Source organism: Perna viridis, chromosome 10, assembly GCF_037379345.1.
Source record: "Perna viridis isolate PV_CMFRI_1.1 ecotype Kerala chromosome 10, ASM3737934v1, whole genome shotgun sequence".
Taxonomy (NCBI): Eukaryota; Metazoa; Mollusca; class Bivalvia; order Mytilida; family Mytilidae; genus Perna; species Perna viridis.
In genome coordinates this window covers 17,938,531-17,963,593 of record NC_142454.1, presented here as the reverse complement: position 1 = coordinate 17,963,593, position 25,063 = coordinate 17,938,531, and the positions used below count along the sequence as shown (strand labels likewise).

The following is a 25,063-nucleotide window of genomic DNA, read 5'->3' as shown; positions in this document are numbered from 1 at the left end:
AGAAAAGATACCTTCATTTCGATTTTTAGACAATTAAGGAATCTACGAAACGTCAACAACCAGCCACTTGGCACACAAAAGAATGATTAAATGATAAAAGATAAATGATATAAATGGGTACACATGTATATATGAATACCCCTTAATAGTTTTGCTGTACAATGTAAACAAAAATACTTCTGTCACATCTTATGAAACTATTAGGGTAATAAATTGTAAAGAGTTGATACTCAAAGATGATCACAAATTTCAAAAACTGTCCAGATTTAGCAAGTACACTTCTCTTGATCCGCATAAGAGTTAAATCATAAACTTTTTTCGCCAAGATTGATTAGAATTAGTTGTATACGATAACCCGTTTGATTTTTATTTACCATATATGCTTTTGCAATGATTTCTTGTTATTTTTTCAAATTGGCGGAGTGCTTTCCGAATCAGAATTTATTACACAAGTACTATTCGATCATTGACCTCAACCGTACAGTTTTATTGTATCCTAACTGTATTTGGTTAAATGATACTATATTGATTTTGTGTTTTGGCAAAGACAATGAACTGATGCACTTTCAATAGAATGATGATAATGTATGTTGCTATTTTTCCAGATTTTAAAATGAATAAAGAATCGATTTACTCATCAACACAATCCTTCCCTAACTGTACGTCTACAGTCACTTTAGATGTTTATTCATTATCGATCTAATAAAACAAACATATGTTTTTTTTCCATTTCTACTTTTTCTGCATCTGAATAATTACGCATTCCATCTTTTTCGGGATTTTCTGCTTTCTTCTAGTGTATAAAAGCCTATTCAAATATACCTTTTGAAATGTGAGCGATTTTTTCTTCCCCAGACAATTGGTTTTGCAATAGTTTAATTTTTAAACATAAAATGAACCAAATTTGAAATTCTTAACTATCACTTTCTTTATCCTATAGATTGTCCGATAAACAATGAATTATTTGGAACGGCCGATAAGCTGATACTTAACTAGGTCGTCAACCAATGATTTACGACTAAATGTAAAATCAATATTTGTATCTTATAAGAGGAGCAAATATCTTCATATCATCCTGGACGTATCATCTAATTCAGTGTCATGGCTGGTTTGTGCATTATGTTACACAACGATTAATTTAATAATAACGAACATTGAACTAAATATATTTTCTCCGTTGTTACATTATTTCGAAGATTAATAATGTATTGTGTATACATTAACATAAACTATAAATAGAATTGAAAGTATGCAAACAAAAACAAGAAAAGGAACGGATCAATTTGTTATCCTATGATTAAAGAAACCGACAAGAAGAAAATGATTGAAGTTAAAATATAAATGTTTCTTTGTCAGCTAAATATAAAAATATATTCATAGACTGCATATTGTGAAATATGGACTGGTGTTCTGGTGAAATAACAAAACGAAGTATAAATTAGTGAACCCAGTTCATGAATGATTTTGGTTATTTCGTTGAACGTCGCTGTATATTCAGAACAGAGGAACCTTGAAGGGAAAGTACATGTTTAACACATGAAAAGATAATTATTTAAGGCATATTATAAAATGTGGACTGATATCTGTACATAAAAAAAGATGCAAATTGTAGATAACATGCTATTTGATGAATATCAAATTTCTTTAGAACAGCGGCACATTGAAGGGAAAGTTGCAGTAATCACCGGAGCATCGAGTGGCATTGGTGAGGCTATAGCTCTAAAACTAGCAAAAGCTGGAGCCAGGGTGGCTTTAGGAGCAAGGAGGATAGAAAAACTGGAAGATTTAAAGAGAAGGATTGAAAAAGAGGGAGGAATATCTGTTTGTTTTAAAACTGACATTTCGATTAGAAATGAGGTAAGTAGTGACACTTCAATCGAATAATTAGTTGTTGTATGTCTTGGTAGTTCATCCGTACCAAAAGTACATGTGAGCTGTTGCCATCAGTTGACGTCCTTCATCGTCGTTTATCGTACTTCGATAGTTTATATTTATAATAAAGCAACCCTCATTCCGTTAAGCTTTTTTCATTCAGCCTAATTTTATAGCAAAAGCTGGAGCCAAGGTGGCTTCAGCAGTTCGTAGATAAGACAATACAAACATAAAAGGTAAATATCAAAAACAAAAACATAGAAAAGAAATTTCACTTATTTTAATCTAATTATTGTCTTCCTATCTCAGGTAAAAGAATTAATAGGAAAAACCGAAATAGAGCTAGGGCCAGTCGATATAATGGTTAATAATGCAGGTGTATGGTATTACTCTTATGTAAAAAACCTCCAGGAAGAATTGTGGGACCAGATGATTGATATAAATTGCAAAGTAAGTAATCCGGTGTTTCTTTAACTTGTTTATAATGTTCATCCTAAATTTAAGAATTTAAGTAGCACTTCAGTTAGAATAATGCAAAATGTGATTCATGGGTGAAAAGTCCACTTATTTTTTTTTGAGATTTTGTTTGAAATTAGCATTCTGTTTTTCATATAATCCGTGTTCTTAGGAGATAAAAAAATATTCAGAATGCATTATAAACGACACTTATATACAGTATAATCTATAGGATTTCAGTGTTGATTATCTTCTGAGAGCAAACAGGTTGGAATGAATAATTATACATTCCATAGTCCTATAAAACAACTAAATTACAAAAATGAACCCCTTTTTGGGTTGTATCACATTTTTCAAATTTTGCATGATTCTTACGATGATTACTACTTAAAAACTTTTTTTATTATGTGACTTAAGGCTTTGCTCATGATACCAAGTTACATTTAACTTTATTGATAATGCATTGTGACGTTGTTATACCACTGAGGTCTTCTCCAAAAGGAATATGCAAGACTTCCTATAACGCGTGATGTGTGGAAAAAACCGAAAAGAAATAAAAGATGTTTATCTTTTGTGTTACGTTTAACAAAATATATGAAGAATGAACATGTTCAATGATTTTAGGGGTTGACTAATGGAGTAGGAGCAGTTATAGATCAAATGGTCAAAAGGGGATCCGGACATATTGTTAATATATCTTCTGATAGTGGTAGGCGGGTAAGTATATAAGTACTACTCTGGCTATATGTGTAAGGTGTGGCACATGAAGAAAAGCAGATTTTGTTTTTGCATGTTCCAAAATTTTTACCTCGTAGATATATATATCAATAAGTGTGTGAAGTTTGTCTTTTCAAATAATTGTAGGTCTAGTTTAGTTGAAATACAATATGAAAAAATGGCGGCAAAAGTTTTAAACAATTTTTCTGACATAAGCAGGAAAAAATATCCATGTCACAGATGCTTAAGAATAAATTTCAATAGCTTTCATTTATTTGCTAGATGTATAAAATACATATGAGACAAAAAAAAAAGAATACAGTTAGAAAAATGATCTGCCACCAATTGCCTAATTCTTACACAATATGGTACTTCAGTAAAAAGTAATAGATAGAAGGTGATTCATACATGTAAAAAACCTACCATATTTAATTTCATTTCTTATTCAGAATCAAATCACATAACCTGTCTTAAATTTAGTAATTGCACATTTAAAATAAAATGATTTAAACCTAGAGTTATCGTTCTTGATATGTTTTGGTTGATTTTTTGTGAGCGATGAATGTATGATTTTATCCAAAATGCAATCTGAATACAGAAAAGACTTTTGTTACAAGAAAATATAGCATCTGACGACTACAAAACTTTGTATGTTTCTTGGATTTGTCTACACCACGAATCACATACCTTAGGCATTGTCAAGATTTTATATAAAGTTAAATGTTTTAGACGGAAGAACAGGATTGATATTTCAGTTTATTTAATTGACAGTTGTTTTTATCAGGGGCAACCAATGCACCTAATTCAGAAGATAAAGCTCGTAAGGCTATTCGGGAAAAGTTTTTTACTCAATGACTTTTAAGTAATAGTCTTAATAAATATCCTGCATGAGGTGACTTGATTATTTAAAATTGCACATTATAGACATAAAATATACAAATTGCTGGAAATTTTGTTATTTTTGCGTTTAACAATATGGAGTATTCAGTACGGACCAGCATCAAGTATCACCTCTGCTATTTAGAGTTTTGAATTTTATGTTGCCTGGCACTTTAATTTCCCAAATTACATTTTTAATATTTAAATGTAGCAAGAAGAACCCAGAAATAATTTTTTGCGGACAAATAAAAATACGCTTTTGAAAATATTGTGTTTCATTGAAGAAAATGTATTGCTCTGTTTTTGTATGTCATTATTCATGCCCAACAAAGATATATACTACATTTCATAACGATTAAATAAGAGCTTACACAATGTTATCTAAGGAAAAAAAAGATACATTTACTTCCTATGTAAACCAGGATAAATATTGATTGTTTTAATCAACAAATTTTGTAGGGTTTTCCTGGTTTAGCTGTATATACCGGAAGTAAGTTTTTCGTAGAAGGGTTCTCTCAAACACTAAGACAGGAAGTGAGTAAGTTTGGCATCCGGGTTACTGTTATACAACCTGGATCTGTGAATGTTCCAGATATGGCAGAAAAAATAAAAGACCCAGAGGTAATGGATGAAGTAAACATTTATATTATTTTTTTCTTTATTCTAAAAATATACGTGCACATGTCTGAAATAAAATGATAAATATAAACTATTTATAAACATTACTTTGAAATCAAAATTTCAATCACAAATGTTAAATATTAATAAGAAAAATATAGTAAGCAAAGAATGCAATAATATGAATTTTCATGTATTTTCTTTTTAAAAATAAATAGTAAGGTATATCATATTCAAAAGAATTTAAATGGAATGTTTCCGTAGTGGTTACGCCAATGTGAATGACATTATTAAAAGAGGAGTAACTGGGGAAAACGATTGATCAAAATGAAACTGTATTTTGATGTATTTTGCGATAATGTCCATGAATAAAATCGAAACGGTTGTTTCCTACGAGAATATTGAAGCTGATTATCCTGAAAAAAACATTATTGAATCATATCGATCGATCTATATATTTATTCATTTTAATTTTTAATCATACCAAAACACTTTTTAACACACCACACATGCTAAATCTTAAATTGCATGAAGCTTCCTCTTTTATTTCAAACTTGAAGATGAGTTCATTCAATGACGTAAACTCCGGAAAAAACTTAGAACCAGAAGACATAGCAAATGCAGTATTGTATGCTGTTACCCAACCAGACTACGTTGGAGTTAATGAGATTCTTGTTCAGCCTAGAGACATGCCGTTTTAGAAAGATACACGATAGATCTATAATCTGCTTAAAATTTAATATTAGGATAAACATTTGTATTTTAACACTAGATATCAAGATTTGAAAGCATATGACTAAAGTTCGGGTACCTTACAGATAATATGATGTACATCATTATCGAATAGTTATATCACTTTATTCGGCTTATTATTGACATTAAAGGACTATATATGCGGAAGCATAATATAGCGGAACAGTTAGCCATTTAGAAATAAAAACTTAGTTATTTGGACCGAAAAAAGAAGCTTAGGTTAACGATTTTGCCTGTCATATATCAATCATTTTATTGGTATCAATGAACCATGTATTTTAGAATTTTGTAAGAGGTAACAATGAACTTTCTTTAATAGTATATAAAAAATTGTTTTATTACATATTTCACTTTGTGTATCTTGTATTTTTTAGTTTGCAATGAGTATATTCATGGTGGAAAACAAGAAAAAAAAACTAATATCAACACAGTCAGCTTTTACTCACACATTGTAAAAGATTAATATTAATGCAATGCGTTCATATAAAGAAATTGACATATAAGCTGATTTAATAGTGATGTAAACTGCTACTAGCAATGATTAAGGGAAATATCAACAATATATATTTGATATGTAATTGAAAATTAAGATTGTTACAAAATAAATGCTGAACCAGTTCCATAAGTGAACTGGAATTTTTCTCCAAAGGATATACATACATGATTGATCATCAATGACCTACGGCAAGATGACATACATGATGCCTTCAAACTGAAAACAAACCTTTATATGACATATGATCGATTAAATAGTAACGTGAATAAAACACAATATGATAAATTGTGCTTTAGTAAGTACAAGTCATCATTCTAAACATATCAAAATGAAAATAAAGCAACTGAAAGTTTTAGAAATAGCATAATTCAAAATTCATATAGCACCATTTGAGCAATATTAAGTACGAGTAAGATTGTCTTTTTATTAAGGCATAAAGCTGTTATTACCATTCTAAAAGAAACCACATTATACTAGTATTTACTGTGCAAATTTGCAGCTTTGTAAACTACGTTTATGGTAGAACCTCTCAGTGATGAATTTTGGCTTCTTATTTTGATAGTTTTGTCTTTGACTGCTTCTTGTTTACAGTTACATGTTGGATTCAGATCTTCCTTAACATTTGATTCTGATGCTGCTCATGAGAATTTTCTCCTTGAAATACGTGTACAGTATACCGAAATTAGCAATATATATGATTGGTATTGTTTTTTTTTCTTGATAAAGTATGCTCCACAAAACTTGAGTCACATATTAACAAATAATAGATTTACGTTAAACCCTTCCTCTTAAATATTTCATAATAAAACTATAACTTTGGCTTAAGCACAACTAAACAATAAACATTTCCCTTTATAACAATACTCAATATTCATATGTTACATCAGTCTGAACTATTCCAGTTTCTTGAAGGTCCTTTCGGGGGCCCTCGGTTCCATTCCCATATTTGGTAGTCAGTTCCGAGGCATGTATTCATGAATATACTTTTGCCATCTTGTGAAATCTCTAAACATTTTCCCGAACCACTGTGGAATAATGTGTTATCCTGCAATGTTAAAATATGAAATTCTGCTTAAATGTTATGAAAGTCTTACGTACATTTATTCTATTTTATATTTGTTTATATGTTTGTTTGAATATTTAGATAGATATATTTTTATTACAAATAAAATATCAGTAGCTGTTTCATAAATTTATGAAGTAACTGATTGTTTGACAAAGCATTTTGTTAACTGATTATATAAAATATAATAACTTTTATCTAACAAAGTATATCTTAAACGTAAAAAAAGCTGTTGGTGAGTCATGAACAGTCAAAAGCATGATGATATCCTTGATCTGCCACTGTAGAATTCTTGGATATGAATATGCGAGAATTAAAATAGTCAGTAATTTTAATCAAAATGAAAATAAATATTGTAAAAGTACTAATGTTCGTGTGGTGCCAAATTTCGTTGTTTTAGTGAGTAGGCCACACCGGGAAATTTGGTTCCCAACGAAAAGGTGATTCTTATTAATGTGTATACTGAAAGCCTCAAAACTGCGAATTGAAGAATCCACTTGTGTTCCTTCCGTAATGCACGAAATTTGTATTCAAGAAGTAAAGTACTTTTACACCGTTCGGACAATTAAAAATTTCAGTACTTTTATTCAAAAATTGAGAAATATATCCAATGTTATAATAACCCTAGATGTTACCTACTGATTGAAAACTTAATCCTTTAATTAATGTCTGGCAACACATAGTATTTTCTTAAAGGGGTACTGTTGTGAAACTTGGTAACCAAAATTCTTGATACGCAGAACATTTTGACACTTTGACGTTTTTCGTTCTGAATGTTCTGAATAATTGGAAAGACATGTTGTGTTAGTGGTGAAATATTTGAGTGGTTCTTTAATATTTTTGCATTGATTATTTCTATAATCAATTAGATAACTTACAACTCTGTAGTCCCAGTCTTGATTTCCTCCCATCATGTGACAAGAATCTACTTGTATATTTGGACCTTTGCTATAATCAAAACATCCATAGTCTCTACGAATTTCATTAGCAAGTGTAAGGTACCACATCTACGAAATAAATAATGATAAAATTATAACTTTATGAAAACAATATCTGCAATAAAATTGGATAAAAAAATGAAGAAGCTTCCATGAAAATTTGCTATATAAAGTTAATACTAAGATTGTATAAATTTAGTACGAACGTCTCCATGTCGATGATGTTCTAGACAAAGAAGCATTATTTTATGTAGTCAAAGTTGTTTTGTCGATGCTTCAATTATCAATTTAATTTTACCAAATATGTATTAGAACTTGATTTGTTTTGATATTTGATTCAGACGTTCAAACAACCAATCAATAAAAATGTATTTTTCTTCCACCACAAAAATCCGGAGTAATATCCCTGACAAAGTGATAATCTACATTGTATACAATTTATCTAACAACTGCAAGAACCGAATGACAAATAGTAGAAATGTGGTTTGTTAGAGTTTTTGAATTAAGTAAGTTTTCATGATGCACGAATCTACTCGTGCAATTTTTTTCCATTAGGAGTGATACTTAATAACATGAATACAACTTTAAACGTGCAACCCAATAACAGACAGTGCATTATGTGACAGTGTGTTGGTCATAGGGTAAAATCTAAGCTTAAAAACCCTTATTTAAAACACTATATCCACAACCTCGGGATCGTTAAAAACAGAGCATCCAACAGGGACGACACACTAATAATTAATGAAAATGGAAACAAAGATAGACAACATAAAAAAAGTTTATATATCTTAAAAATTGCAAAATATAAATGCTAGAAACGATAAAACAAGGTTTTCTATTTTAAAAAATAGCATTTATTAAATCATAAGCATTACTAAAATAACTTTCTTCTGACGACGAAATAAATCATCAGCGGTCCTTTTCACAGAACAAAAAAAAATGTAAGTGTAAAACTAGTCTTTTGTTATGATGTCATAAAATATCAAATAATTGTGACGTCATAAATAACTATTGACTGAACTTACATTTACAACATTTTGTGAAAAGGACTACATGCGTCTGTACGTATACTAACTCTAGATCTCGTTTTTTTCCAGTTTTCATGATCAACCTTTGAGCGCTATTTGATAAAACAACACATATTAGGCTAACTCAAACTATTATTTTCAATTGAGATATCTGAGGATTAAAAAGAATGTATTCAAGAAACAAAGACCACACATGGAAAACAGACACACACAACAAAGAACATAAATTAACCTGAATAATACGTACAAAGCAACAAAAGAAAATGAGCAACTCGGACTCCACTGGGAGCATGGACCAGGTGCACTGGGTGGGTAAGCGTCCCCTCCTATCCTAGAAACACCCGCTGAGCTGTTCATAAAATTAAGGTATTTATGTCCGATTGAAAGGAATATTGTTTTATGGCTTTTGACGTGTGATGTATCTAATTAAATCTAAGAAAACATCATTTGAATTATGATAAAAATATTGAGTGAGATGTATAAATGTATACTGTTTGTCTATGCCAGTTATCTACTTTCTGTTTATTTGACGATTTATCGAATTTCAAAATCTTGTTACTTTTAAACCTTTAGGTATATATGGTTCTATTAATATAATGTTGAAGGCGCGCATAGTTTTTCTCTTATCCAATCGTGGGCAACTTTCTCAACTTTGTATTCATAACAATACATCTCCAAATCGATATTGATTTTGTATTGATAAAATGGATAAATGGATGACAAATGAAATTAAACCAAAAAAAAAAAAAAAAAAAACAATTACTACCTTTCTACTTCCAATTTGTTTTTATTTTAAAGTATTAAAAAGTTGCACATTGGGATTGTGTAGGAGAGAGTTCCATTCATTGAAGAGTAAAGGATATGAAATGGAATTTCTGTGTTACAAAAGATGGAAGGGTCGTCGGGATGGACAATTTTACCAATTTATACCCCTTTGCAGTTTCGATGTAATAAAACTTTTGTAAGCTACTTGAGACAGCGAAAATTGTACACGTAAAAACAAACATAACGTCATATATAGATTTGAACAAGATAATTAGTCTATTTGGTTCAATTTTAGCTCAGGCACTTAAAGCTTTTCAAATAATATTGAGTTGGTAATATGTTTCTTATATACCTATAATTAGTACATATACGAGAGAAGATATTTTTTTCATAAGTTACAGAAATAGTTAATTATAAATGTACATACGTTATAAGTCTCCGTACAGGACAACAATCCAAGTACTTTTCCTGTCTGTCCGTAGTCACCAGAACCAGACAAACAGTGAGGCCTGGTTTTAGCCTTTATCTACAAAAAATGAAAATAAACAGGTATTTGTAACTGATTCCAAGGCCAGCAAAGTAGGTGAATACCAAACATGAAAAATTAAATTTGAGATCGATAATATATTGGAAGAAGACTGTTGAAGCAGAAGTGAGAATTGGAAGGGGGATGTTACATTGATCCATCTCAACTTAAAAGAATAAATATTGGAATCCGTAGATGCGGTTTTCACTTTGAGAATAATGGCTGATCAGACATTATGCGATTCTAGAAAGTTTCTCGGGTTTTGATTTTCTAGAAATACGCGTATATCTTTACAAACTCAATATGCCACTTTATTACTAGGCCATATACCCGGATCTTACTTTCCTGATGAAATATTACATGCTATACCCATCATATAGCTTTACGTCTTTTTATTATTTTAATGCAGTAGTGAAAACGTTTGAAACCTTTTCTTGCAAGGATAGAAAAACGTGTTTCTACATTCCTGTCCTAAATGTGCAAGTAGACAAAAACGGGAGAAATTTTGTAACAAATGTTCGAATCCGTACAAATGAAAGTTTTTACACATTCAGTGTCCTGTATGTCTATTTGCTGCGCCTACGTACTTGCCTTTGTACTACAGGTCTTCACAAGGATCTGAATATACTTAACATATAATGTTACCGTCAAAGATCGAAAGCTTTTATGCCATCTGAAAATGATATTGGTGAAAATTGACTTAGCGAAATTTAAAAAGTACTGAATTCTGCACTTTTTGAAACGTCGATGAAAACTATATATCTGATAAAGTGCAATATGTATGTCACTTCCAAATATCTTTTCCACTTTTTTCATAAATGACTGTTTATACTTACCATACAAATTTAAGGATATGTTGCAAAGCACATTAGCTTTAGATAATATATGATATTGGTTCAAAATCTACAGAATAAGGATTAACCGACCTGACCATGGGCCTTTGATTCTCCAGGAATCCACATTTCTGGATACACATTTTTTAGAAACCAATCAAAACTTTTGCAATGCAACCTTTTTCGGAGCTCTATTCTCGATGAAACATCTCCGAAATCACCCTAAGTAGTAGACAAAAATAAAGCATACAATTAAAACTGTTTAAAATACACAATATTAATAAATCAGCATGTAGATTGTCAAATGAGAATAGGATAGAACGTTGTCCTAGTTCAACGATATCATACATTTGTAAAAAGGAAAAATAAACCTTAACATCGACAAATGAAGAAGCTTGCCAATTAAACGCAATAGATTACTTTCAACCATAGGTATTAAAATAGAAAGTTCTGTGAGAATTTAAGTAAACAAAACTTACACGTATGTCGTAATCTTACCAATTTGTTTCCAACCCTTTCATAAAAATAAGTTTTATAATCATCAAGCCATACTTCAGCTAAGCGAACATTATTTTTCAACAACACGTTAACGCCACCTCTCCATTTGTACGGTGATCTTTTTCTAAAAATATGGCCTACATGAGAACATGGTGTTGTCTCTAAGGTCCCTCCACACATCCATATCTGAGGTTGAATTAAAGAAAATGAATCACAAATTACTTAAATTTAACAAAAGTTTAAAATCAAGTAATGGAAAGACAAATCAGGTCTTTTCCTACTTTGTTTTTCGCTTCTCTTGGTCATTACATATCCATTGATTATTAAGTTTGCCATTATATCACTAGTAGTTACCATTATTTGCACTGCATAAACGTGTGTGTATTTTGTGTATACATTTGTTTAAATTGCTATTTGCCGTAAAAAGATTTCAAGGGAAAAATAATCTTTCTTCAACTTCTTGTCCTTATTACTGTCATTGCATTCAATAACTACCATTTGCTAGAAGCTAGAAAACATATATTTCAACTCCCTTTAAAGGTACATACTCTGAAGGAAATTTCAAGATTTTCTCCTCCCCATATGTCCATTCCGTCGTCATAAGTCCCTATGTACTCAAAATATTTTCTACTGATAGCAAAGAGTCCTCCCGCCATAGTTGGTGATCTACAAACACAAATCAGATGAAAGGGCTGTTATCATTTTGTCACGGAAAACAGAATTACCCGTATTCTGAAATGGTTAGTCGATTACGTCATACCATAATTGGAAAAAGATTTAGTTTCAAGAAAATAATTTACGTTGGTTTTGAAATCTTGTATGTACTGAGTCCTTTTATTTATTTAATATATTGCAACATTCAGTCAACATGATTTCTTCATAATATACCTGACAGGTAGATGGTCTTCGTAATTTCGACGTTTTCTTTCTGGCTCAGGTATTGGATGCCAGGTAAATATAAGGTTCCAATCAAAACCACCTACGTTTGTTCCTTTAGCGTCTTGAAATTGGAATCCAAACGTGTCGTCGTTAATAACGTCGATAACTGGAGTTACGACTGTCGTCCAATTACTGGCTATTCTATCAAGCATAGGCTCTACCCATCCTTTGATGAATAAATGAGGTTTAAACTAATGACGAAATGATTGCATAATATTGCAGAGTGAACAAAAACAAATAAATATGAAAGTAGGCGAAACTTCTTTACACGCAAAGTAAGTCAATGCCATAATGTTTATTTTGTTTAAGTCCTGAGGTGTTTTATATCGACAGTATTCATTTGCATAATTTTTAATAAAGTCAAAAGCGGAGTCACTTATCGTAAAAAAAAAACACGTGTTGTTATAAGAGCGAGAGCGAAACATTTCTCAGGTTCTGTCGTACTCTTAGAAACAACTTAATCAGTAGCTGGGACGATTGACAGTCAGAACTTTGTTTGGACAATCAACAGAATCAAAAAGGCTTTGAGAATGTCAGTGTTAAATTATAGAGCTGTTCGCGTACACTTCAGACAGTGCCGTTCGGTTTTTGAAGAATCCTGAAAAAATTTCAGTTATAAATTGTGTTGTAACATTTTTTATCATTTAACATCTTTAGTTATAATACAATTTATTATATGGACTGATTATACATTACATTAAAAAGTCATTACCGAATACAAATATCAAAATTACAAATTCTGGTATTCTGTTAATGTGTCTCCTAGCAACAGCGGCATAAGAACCAAAAACGTGTACATACGAAATACTCAAAATAACAAATATGAAAGTAAGCAGCCAAATCTGGCACCGATCAGCTCTACTAAAGTATGCCGTGGTACTTTACTATAGTCTTATGATTTATACAAAGAATGACGCATCAGTGTCAAATGGTAGTTTCGGCCACATAAATCTGATTACTAAATTGTTTAAAATAAATTCACTGATTCAAAATTGTATTCAGTGCGTATTTGAAAGGATTTACTAACGTGTGTTCTCGCCATAAAATGACAGTATATGTAAGTTTCCAGTATACATACATTTCACATACCCTCAGCACATTCAATATGGGAGTCTAGGAAGACCAGAACATTTCCTGTGGCTGCTCGGTATCCCCTCAAACGGGCCCTTATCAAGCCCTCTCGAGTTTTAGCACGGACAACGCGGACCTTTGGATAATCTTCTAGGTAGTTTTCTAATGGCTCAAATAAATGTGCTGAAAGTTTTAAATATTATATATCTATTTTGTATTATTGTAAACGCGTAAGTGTGTTATTATTAACTTAATTTATTTCATACGTGAAAACTTTATCATTCAACCATATATCACTATAACTTATATGTAATTTTATGATCTACTTTGAATCCACAAGACATGTTATTTCAAAGAAAAAAAGAAAGTGTTATAAATGAAAATTATTAGATTTGGAGAAAGCGGACAAAATGTTTGGACCTTGCAATTTAACATATTTTAACATATTAAAAATAACTTAAAATATTTGTTTTAAATACATACGCATGGTAGAACAGTCATCTGCCAATATAACTTCTTTCAGAAGATGTTCTGGAGTTTTGTTTATAATGCTATGGATAGACCTAAGCAAGACACTCCAAGCCTCGTTGTGAAAGGTAACAATGACGCTTACATCCGGGAGGTTGTCCGGATATTTGATTAGTCTGCACCTGAAATATTGATTTATGTTTTGTTTAAATTTGTAGAAGAATTTGTTATTCATACTCCAAAGACATTTTTCGCAACTGTATTCTTAAAATGTGATAACGAGAATGGATATAGTACATATATCAAAGAAACAACCCCACCGGGATGAAACATTTCAGTTCAAGGCCACTCATGCATACTTAATGAATGACGAGGAAACCCTCATCTTACAGGTCAGGTTGCAGCTAGTCCCAAAACATTATACAAAGGTGAAGCGAAATAGTTGCCCATATAGACTCACGCAAGATAATGAAAACTGATAATGAAAACGATACAAGACATACAGAGTCAGAAATTACTTCCTTAGGACAAGCACAAAAATAAACGTGATCACAATCTCCTTTTTTAAATCTCGCCACTGTGGAAAATATTACACAATTAAATATTGCCAACTTTCAACCATTAGTGAAAATTCTATTTTCGTCTGTTGATAAAAATAAATTGTTTTTTTAGTAAAGATTTACAGCATTTAACTAGTTCTGTATATGTCAAATATACATTTGTTAGAAAGAACTTTTTTTAAGATGCAGTTTTATTGAATATCAAAAGTCATTAATTGTCTAAACAGAAAGAGTATGGTTTAACTAGATGAAGCTTATGGTCTTGTTTGTTTATCATGGTGTGTGCATTATTTCCGTATACAGCGGATTCCTTCATTGAGGACGCCTATTTATAACATAATAAAAAATACTCTGCGTTTGTGTGTTTGTGTGTGTAATATCACATTTATTATTGTAGAATTATTGAATGTGTTTATCCCATGTTTAATGTCGATACGTTTATAGTAAGGACAACCGTGCGTTAAATTAAATTACGTACTTGTCATCTCTTGGGTCTTTTAATGACCTATCTAAAGATATACGGTTACTAAGATATTCATTGAAAGCATTATTCTTCCACCCAGCATTATATTCTTCTAAATCTTCTGCATTTAATGACTGTTTGCTTATATTAACAGGTTCTCCATTTTCTCCTAAAACAAAACAAAACAAACAATAATAATAATAATAAAAAAATAATAAAAATATTACAGTTCATGTTCATATTCCTTTTTTTATTTTCAATATGGATTTATACAGAGACATTATTTTTGTCCGTCCTTGCTGCACACAATTAGTATTTGACGAAATAAATATGTTGTATTTAACCTTCCTATAACTTGTAAACATTTACGATCTTAATGAACATGTACACTCCAATTTGTTTGTTATTAATAAAATTTATTTTTGACTTACATCATAAATATTATATAATAAGGAAACTTTTGAAAATAGTTTATTTGCAAATATTTTTAAGAAAACGCACAATAATGTAGCCGGATGTCATTACTTTAACTGCAGTTTAAACATACATAAAACCTTGTCTTTAAATTTAAAAAAAGCATGCTTGATGGTTGGACATTCCAATTAAAGTTCTGAAAACTAAAAGCAATATTCACGTCGATGCAAATACAGAACTTCATGTGTTTCAAATGACACATTCCCCGTTCCGAAAAACAAGAAAAGACAATATTTTATCATATACACAAACATGCAATGCATTACGGGATGCTTAAGCATTAATTTTAGAATCTCGATGGCTGTTTTACTGAAAACAAGCTATACTTGTATTGTGTATTGCCACTCCGAGCTGCATGATAATAATCATGAAGCAATATTGGTAAATGTATGAATTGTGAACAGATTGATTTTTTTAAAATGGTCATTCTTGTCTTATTTCCGATTTCGAAGAGGGGTACCTCCAATTGTACAAAATTCATACCAATATCACCAATAACGAATTTTGCAAATAGTTTGGGTGCAAACTCATTTAATCTCCTTCATGGTTTGATATTATTGTTTAAAATGTTGAAACAATAATATTTCAAAAGTATGTATTCAAACTAAAACAGTATTTCAGGTATGCATCTTTTTGATGTTTTTTCTTTAATTTCTAATTAATACTTGACAATTCGCCTCTCATCTAATACAAGAACAAATACGAATAGACAATAGCTTTAGGGGCGGATCCAGGATTTTAGTTTATGGTGGCGTTAATTGTATTAAATGCCATGCAAAGCAAGGCAAAAAAAATATTATGGGGTGAAACTTGTGGTAAAAAAAAAATTTAAAGAGGGCGTACGCCCGGCACGCCAGTCATTGGATCCGCGCCTGTTAAACAACACGCGATAATATCTGCCAGAACAGTCACACATAAATATTTCCTGTTGTGCAATTACTATATCATTTTATTGTATGAAAACACGAGTTATAATCTTTAAAATATGTGAATCATAAAACAAACAAGTTCACTTCTAATCCGAGTAGGTATACGGTAAAATTAAATTTACTATAGTATTTTATATTGAATTTTGAAGCACATGTTAACTGAATCAATATCAACTGTTTTTTTTAATAATTAATCAGGAAAACATAATTGAAATTGAACACTGTAAATCACAATTTCCTAAATCTATATTGATGCAGTTTAAAGTTATCTATAGCTAAACATAATGAGTCTTAATTTAATTCAATTTGCTTTAATTGAAAAAAAAATGAAAGACTAACCTTGCAATAACCATCAATTTGTACCCAATTAAACAAACTGTTATTTTGCTAAACTTCATCTGCAGCAAGAATGAATTAAGGAGACCTCTGGACAAAGAAGTTAAATTTGAAGAAATGTGTAGTGGTGGATTACGACTACATGAAATATATAATTTATATATAAAATAATAATAAAAAAATCTACCTTTGAATGCATTTTGAAATTCATCCAACAATGAGAATCATATGATAATCATATAACTAACCTATGTGAATTACCATAATCGATCACCATATAATTATCATATGTTGAACAATATGTAATTGAAAGTAAAATATCCGTAAAGTGTAACGCAAGATAATACAATTTTATATATGTTATCGCTGACTGTTTTAAATTATTGTGCTTACCTAAGCCTTGTTTCACAGGCAATTTAACTTTTTGTAGGTCTTTTAATGGAGGATTAATTTGAAATTTATCCTTGTCTCCTTTTTCATCATTTGAATTTTTGTCATCGTTATCTTTGTCGTCGTCATTGTCGTATTCAATTGCAATATTTCCATGATCATCGTCCGGTTGTAAATCATTGTCTCCGTCGTTTTGGAAATTGTGTTGATTTTTCTGTGACCTTTTCAACTCGTTTTCTTCAATATTGCCAAAGTCTTTGATAAATTCGTTATTATTTGCATTGTGCTTATCATATAGAGCATCTAGATTATTTGAATGTTCGTCATTACCCGGAGGTTGTAGTGGTTCCGCTTCATCTACTCCACTTTTCTGATCGTTTATTTCTCTCATCGCTTCTCGTACTTTCAAATCATAAACGTCTTCAAATTCTTTGATGCCAGGTTTGTTTATATTTTCAAGCATGACCACAGAATACCAAACAAATACTATCATCACTACTAGCCCAAGTGGTGTTGCATATTTCCTTCTTAGTATCCTCATCGTAAAGGTAATTGGTCTTAAAGCAAAAAAATTATGTCTGATAAAAAAAAATTAAACAAACAAACAATTAAAAGACAAATCCACAATATAAACCGGAAAAAAAAACTTTGTGTTGCAGAAGTATGGACTTTGCAAGATCACTTCAATTTTTACAAGTAAAGACCTTTATAGTACCAAAAGCACGCGTAAAGATTGACCTCCATGTGAAAAAATATGACAAATAAATACTTAATGCTAGATGTTGTAAGGTTGAAACTATTTTTAAATGCCCTCAAGAGATATTGTTATTTTTTATAAGCTCCGTGAACTTCGTGATTAACTTATTTTTTCTAAGGCTTGGTTTTAAAGTTCAGAGAGTACTCTTACCTACTAACTGTTTGATGGCGGGTCTTAATAGTTGATCGTCACAATAGAATAAACCTTGGCAAATGTCAGACTATCATGATACAGATCCCTAATTTTCATAGGCTCAAATGATAATTATATAATGCAATGATTTTCATAGAACAATGTGTTATGGAGTTTTTTTTTATCTTCAGTTTAATCTAATGAAGATTATATATCCCCTTAGACACCTATAGCACTTAAATTATCAAAAGACGTTTACTACCTTGTAGTGTAGAAATAACGTGTTTTTCTATATTTCATAATAAAACAGGGTCGAACAGAACTTATTCAAATATTTAAATTCAGAAAGTTCAACAGACTTTGTGATGTACAAAAGAATAAATGACTCTCTGCTTACAACATATATTTTACATATGTTATGCATGGCACTTTTACCTGTGTTCACTTATGCAGATTTAATGTACATTTGTTCATAGTGACATAACACAAGTGAACTGAAATTTGTGTAAATCTATTTTTACGAAAGTTGTAAAAGCTTATTGGTTGAATAAATGTATGTGTAACCTAAATGTATATATATAAAATGAAAACAGATTTTTTTTATCTATACTTGCTGTGATTCTTCACAATATACAATGTCAAAAATTATCGTATTAGTATTTCATAGTAAATTGGATTATCATTATTGCTTTAATGTGACAATATCATTTAAGTTTTATGAAATTATGTTTTTATATTGTTAAATAGTAAGGCGCAGTTCGTTATCAATTGAATATAGGCCAACAAGAAGACTTGAGATGATAAAAAATAGACAGGCTTAAAATTGTCCCAATGCCCAAATATAAAGTGTCTTCCTAACTCCTGAACATGTGTACGTTTGAACTTCTGAGACAGAAAAATTTTGTTTTACAACTTGATTTCAAAATTTAATTTCAAAACTGAAATTGTGAAACAAAATTACGAAATTGGGTATTTTTGCAATTTATTTAAACATTGAAAATAAGAAAATGCTTTTAGTATTGTTTAAAAATTTGATGACTTCACACCCTTTTATCAAAATTTATTTGTCATGTACTTATTTTACACAACATATAACATATCTGTTGGTGGAAAATGTTTTAGATTACTTTTTATCTTAAAATCAGCATATTTTAAGGGTTACTGGAAAGAATTTCCACAACCATATGCAAGCTACCGTTACTATGATGTTTTAATTATGTTAAGGCATCAAAGTAAAGAAATATTTTTTACAGAAATGTTGTTAAAAACCACATGATCATAACAAGGCAAAATTATAGGCGAAATATAAAACAATATAATATTTTATTGCATTTTGTGGCCAATATTTTCTATGAAAGCTCCTTACTCCAGGTCTTTTATAAACGTAACATAATACGTGAACAGCACCCATAGATTAAAATGTATTTTTTAATCACCCACATGTCTACTAACCTTATTTTGTACCACTCAGTATGAGAATTTTAACTTTATGCAATGATATTTAAGTTTCATTTGGGAATAAACATTTGACATTGGAATCCCATTTCCTTGTTCTAGCTTATTCGTTAAGTATCAGAAAAAAAATTATACGTGTAAATGATGACAGACATAAACATTTTAACTCCCAGGATTATAATTTCAAGTCATATTGTACAAAATGTTTAGAAATACAGCGTTTGATATTTTTATTCGATTTTTACGCTACGCATGTATTTACATTTTATCATTCGCTGCAAAAACTAATGCAGCTTTGGCATTTGAATAGAAAACGTGGTATGTTTTCAAAAGTCTCCTTTTTCATCATATATTTTCCATATAATGCGGAATTTGTGTCCAGCTTTGATTCTTATATGTAAGTCGGAGAGTTATCAGTATATTACTTTTAAACGTACTACTTTTCGTGGTGTTCTAATTTTTCGCTATTTTCGTTGTGGATAGAAAATCGCACAAATATCTCGCGAAATAGATTTTAAACGTTTTATACTTCTATCATATTTTTAAATCGCGAAAATTAGCAACCGCGAAAATTTAACGTTTACAATACTTCTGTATAAATTTCTAGTGTTGTATTTTTTATATTTTATGTTTTGTTATATTTTGTCATGGCGTACACATTCAATTTACAAATTGTATTTGACATTTTTATAACCTGATAAAAAGTCCATTTAATCGTCCGGGGCAGTATATAATGTAGTGATTACTTTTGCTTTGCCACTTTGTCATTCCCCCTTAATTGGTAGAAATTTATAATGCTTATACATAGACCGTGATGTCGCCCTCCTTTGTCGTCGTCGATCATTGGTCGAATAAGTATTGAGAATTGGCAGTCATAAACTTGTACATCTAAAGCCATTGCAAAGGTCTTTTTTGATGTTTTATTTTCTCAAGAGGACTAACTTAAGAGTAAGGGATATTGTTGTCTTACGAAAGTTGTGTATCGACCTATATTATCATATGACAAAAATCAAGTAAATATGATAAATCTTGCACAGCAGTGCTTAGAAATGAATGAAAACTAGACATGTATTACAATATGAGAGAAATGCTGCAAAAATCAATTATGTTTTTGTATAATTTGAATTATGTCGCTTCTTCGTTTAAAAGGACATGACAAGTCAATATATTGACACGTCCATAAAGGTATTCAATATTTTATAAAGGTGTATTCAATAGTAATTTTAGATTAAGATGATATATGATACATTGTGTAAGATACACGTGCACATAAATCTCTTTGTTTTCAAACTTTTAGTTGTAAGGAAACTATTTATTTGTATATTTCGATGGTCACTTTGACGGGAATATTGATTTGATGAATATTTGTACGTTGCAAAGAAGTTTTTATGTACTAAAACAAGAACAGCTTTGTCTAATCTAACAAAGCCTACACAAATAAATATCGTGCTTTATTAGTTTAAGATTAATGACAATAACAAAAATAGTTAACTGTGAATTAAACTTTCAAAAGGTCCTTGATTTTATAATTCTAATGATTTTATATGTACATGTACATGTAAAATATCTGCTCAATACTAATATCCTTTACACTATTTGAAAAAGGTCGCGTTGGTCATCTATAGCCTGATATGTTGTAATTGTGTGTAAAGAAGGTTAAAAGCCAACCTGACACTTTTCTATACAATCCTCCTAGAATGCATAGTGTTTATTTCTGTTTGATGGTCTGGAAGGAGTTTTAAGTATGGAGGATAGTGAGTCCCCAAAATTAAGACACATTTCGGCCTACAAATGAAGAATTGAGAAAATGGGCACAAAAATTAACTGATTGCGTCACTGCCGAAATTCACAATAAAAATTGAACATCAGGCGTCGCTTCTGATGATCGAATTCAAGTCCAGCACTTGGCTTCCTTGACTTTTTTTTTTGTTTGAGGGAAACTTGAAGCAAGGCGCGGGGGAGAAATGAATATAAAAAAGAACCTATTATTTCAAATACAAATACAGTTCTCAAAATTGGATAAACTGTATGAAGCAGTCATTCAGACGGCAACAGCACGCCTTTCAAACGAAAATCGATTAGTCAATAGTAAATATAGAACCGATCAACGGAAGGGTCGATCGATCAAGTTTAATTTCCTCCTTTCTCACCGAAATCAACTATATACGTTGATTATAATTTGTCTTCTTTAACTTCAGTACAACTATACAAAGGTGGCATAACTATATAAAATTCAACTCTTTTCACTTAGTAGTATTGATACTGTTTTGGGAGTGACCATGTTACTTTTTGTTTTCGTTGCATATAATCTGTAAACAACAATTGCTTTTTAGTAGTGCTTTCAAGAATCTTTGTTACATTGTTTAAAATTGAAAGAGTAATCAAGGGAACCAAGGTTATAGAGGTAATCAAAAGAATGTAATCCAGGGACAAAGACGCGACATGGAAAAGAGACATACACAACAAAGAACATACAGTAACTAAAATCATACATGCAAAGTAGCAAAAGCAAATGAGCAACTCGGACTCCACTAAAAACTGGGATCATGGACCAGGTGCACCGGTAGAGTAAGCGTCCTCTGCTTTTCTAGAAACACCCGCCGAGTTGCTCATAAAAAGTCAAGTCCGGGGTAGACAAACGAGGAAAGGAAAACTATGACCTGTTGAATAAATCAGTTTTCATGGTGCAGATGGATACACCATAACGATCCACGAGTTCATGATGACGACCATAGAACTTCTGTAGTGATGACTTCAATCTTGTAGCATAACCCTGTTCCAGAAGCATATTTGTTAGAGTTCTAGTGCGATACAAAAAGTCTGCGTAGTTTCCGCAAGCTCTGGCATAACGTATGAGTTATGATATGAAAACATGCATCAACAAAACCAGCAAAATCACGGCATATTTTACTCAAAGCAGTTATTCAATCTTTTATCCAATAATATACAATACATTTCAAAATTTTATGCTGTTACAAAATTAAAGTCATTACTAAAAAAGTTTAATGGTCATCATCATGAACTCGTGAGTCGTTATTGTTTATTTCAGCTCTATTTAAACAGACTTCAGCTTGTCACAATTTTCCTTTCTATTTTTGTCTACCCCGGACGTGACGTTTTTATAAGCAACTCGGTGTTTCTAGAAAAGCAGAGGACGCTTGCCTTACCAATTAACCTAACCCATGCTCCATTGGTAGAAGAATCTTGTTTGATCTTTTACTTTCGTTTCTTTGTATATGTTATTTTTGTTATTTCGTGTTCTTTGTTGCGTGTGTTTATTTTTTTGTCAAGCAGTTATCCTCAATATTCTTTTGATTACCGTTCGAACCATGGTTCCCTTGTTTTCCCCTTGAAATGAAATATGTTTCTAACAAAGTTATTATTTTGATTTCAGTGAAGTACATTAGTAGCATCTCACCAAAAAAAGTAAAATCAATACAAAATCAAAAGTGTACAAATTGTTACACTAACCCCTCCAGAGTGTTTTTGTTATGACTTCAACCTATCTTAGTCAGTAGTCATGTAAAAAAAAATCATAAATCTTTAATTAAAAAGTATCGATGTGACATTGTAGTTTTTTCTTTATTATGACGTCAAAACTTACAAGTTTAACAAATACGACTGCTTGAGCAATCGACGAAAAATTGGTATAAAAAAGTCCAAAATTATATTTATTTAATCTAATTAATTCTTTTGTTTTCATTTGTCTTAAGGATTGTTAATGCTGCATTTCCCCATACATACCTAAAACTTAGCTTCTTTATTAATTCAATCTATATTTTGTATTAATCGACAAATACATTTACAATGTTAAAATTAGTAAGTATTTGTAATTTTCACATGAAATAAATTATGTTTCTTTCTTTAAGTTCCTAATTTAATTGAGTTCAAGGAAATTTTCCTGACCATAAATGCTCATTGTATTAATGAAAAACAAATCTACATTAGTAAAATATCAAGACATAAAAATCTTACCTTGTAGATAAATATTTGAATGTCACAAAAGATGATCTAGAATGATGATGACTTAGATAATCCATATTTGAGATAACAGCTGGTTTTTGATCATTGTCAACGGCCCTAGCAGATCATTGCTTTCATTGATTATATTATATTATATCGTTTTTAAGATAAATACATGCGCCACGTGGGGATTATGTGACATTTTATTTCTCAAATCTTAGTTTTACATTCTCTAACCTTATATGCTCTTGAAATACGATTTAATTGTTATATGTGTTGTGCAGTATTATTTAGATCAATGACTTTTTTTTCCAAAAGTGACTTTTTATTTTCCTTTTTTTTCATAATATCAGTTTTGAGTGACTTTATCATTAACTGTCAGTTCAGATTATCTTGTAATTCCCAGAATACCCGAATCACTCACCTTGATAAATACTTCTGCTAGTATCATTTTTGAATCAAAACAAAAATTTAAAAATTACTTTTAATTGTCAGAGTGCAATCCTAACACGACTGAAAATTATGTATGCCTTAACAGAAGGATCATTTTATTAGATGACAGTTTTTTTTTCATCTTTTATTGTTTTCAAGATCTAAGCTACAAATTGAATAACGTTTCGTCTTCCAATGACAAATGCACCATTGAGGAGTAATCCTTCAACTTTTAAATTCTTTTTTCATAATGATCATTTTATCAAATGAAAACATATTCTCTGTCTATTATGACTATCTAAGATATTTGATAAAAACTGCAAAAAAGAAAAAGGAACAAAAAACGCTATTTTTTACCTTTCAGGGACAATGACTTTCGCCTTTCAAGGGTAAAAATTCTACTAAGGAATCTCACAACTTCAACTATATGATGCCTTTGATAGGCTTTATTACAAGGCTAATTTCATAAATATGAATTTGTTTCTGTTTACTAAGTCTTTCATGATATAACCTTAAATCTATAAAACGCATTTCCCCCCTAGCAAGGATAATAAATCAATCATGGAGTGGTTCTACAATTTTGACTAAATCGAGACTATAGGAGAGCTCTTCAAGCCAAAGAAGACATTATTTATAATTTAATTTCAGAAATAATACGCTTTATGGTTAGATAAACAAATCTTGTCCATTTTCTCATAGACCAAATTATAATGTGACTATGATGGCATCAATCTTTTAAAATAATTTGAATTTTGATACTAAGAGGAATGACTGTTAACTTTTTCGGGCTTTATGAAATAACCTCAATTGACGTTATTGTGGTTATTTCTTCACCGAAAAAAATATAACAGTCATTCCTTAATAACTTAAAATAAGGATCATTTTCAAACAAAGGTGATTTGAAAAAGTTGTTTACAAAGTTCAATAAATCGTATAAAAAATCATGCATACCTAAATATATATTCAAATATAAGACAGCTCCATTTTACTTAATGAAAATTTTAAAGACAGGAGATCAAGGATACAAGGATTCGAAAAGTAATCTAAGAGAAAAAAACTCAAGGTTAATGTCTAGCCAAAGAACAGAGACTTACACAACAAAGAGCTCAAACCTACCAAAATAATTGATATACAATGAAAATAAGCAACCCAATCAAACTCGACTAAAAACTGGAGCATGGAACAGGTGCACCTGTATGGTAAGTGTCATCTACTTTTATGAGCATCCTCAGAGTTGCTTATAAAATGTCTC

At 30.6% G+C, this 25,063-nt stretch overlaps 2 protein-coding genes across 6 annotated transcripts; one reads left to right on the top strand and one right to left on the bottom strand.

Moving 5' to 3' along the window:
- Window positions 1–991: 991 nt before the first annotated feature.
- Window positions 992–5,636, top strand: LOC148604795 (uncharacterized). 2 transcript variants are annotated; one of them, XM_088548763.1, is made up of 6 exons: window positions 992–1,108; window positions 1,649–1,857; window positions 2,182–2,322; window positions 2,953–3,045; window positions 4,384–4,545; window positions 5,103–5,636. In XM_088548763.1, exons 1-6 carry the CDS (start codon window positions 1,102–1,104, stop codon window positions 5,241–5,243), a joined length of 753 nt encoding a protein of 250 aa, XP_088404889.1. In that variant the 5' UTR covers window positions 992–1,101; the 3' UTR covers window positions 5,244–5,636. The 2 variants fall into 2 exon arrangements, with proteins under 2 accessions (XP_088404889.1, XP_088404888.1); XM_088548762.1 differs by lacking the exon at window positions 992–1,108 and having other exon boundaries at window positions 1,147–1,857.
- A 994-nt stretch (window positions 5,637–6,630) lies between these two features.
- On the bottom strand, window positions 6,631–23,498 carry LOC148604794 (polypeptide N-acetylgalactosaminyltransferase 5-like). Of its 4 annotated transcripts, none has more exons than XM_088548759.1 (13): window positions 23,392–23,498; window positions 17,076–17,629; window positions 14,959–15,112; window positions 13,936–14,102; window positions 13,471–13,635; window positions 12,331–12,547; window positions 11,991–12,108; window positions 11,443–11,628; window positions 11,038–11,166; window positions 10,013–10,111; window positions 8,868–8,912; window positions 7,733–7,861; window positions 6,631–6,836 (listed from the first exon to the last, which is right to left on the bottom strand). In XM_088548759.1, the coding sequence occupies exons 1-13, from the start codon at window positions 23,454–23,456 to the stop codon at window positions 6,675–6,677; spliced, it is 2,190 nt and encodes a 729-aa protein (XP_088404885.1). In that variant the 5' UTR covers window positions 23,457–23,498; the 3' UTR covers window positions 6,631–6,674. The 4 variants fall into 4 exon arrangements, with proteins under 4 accessions (XP_088404885.1, XP_088404884.1, XP_088404886.1 ...); XM_088548758.1 differs by having other exon boundaries at window positions 17,076–17,650; window positions 23,392–23,465; XM_088548760.1 differs by lacking the exon at window positions 8,868–8,912 and having other exon boundaries at window positions 17,076–17,650; window positions 23,392–23,464.
- Window positions 23,499–25,063: the final 1,565 nt, after the last annotated feature.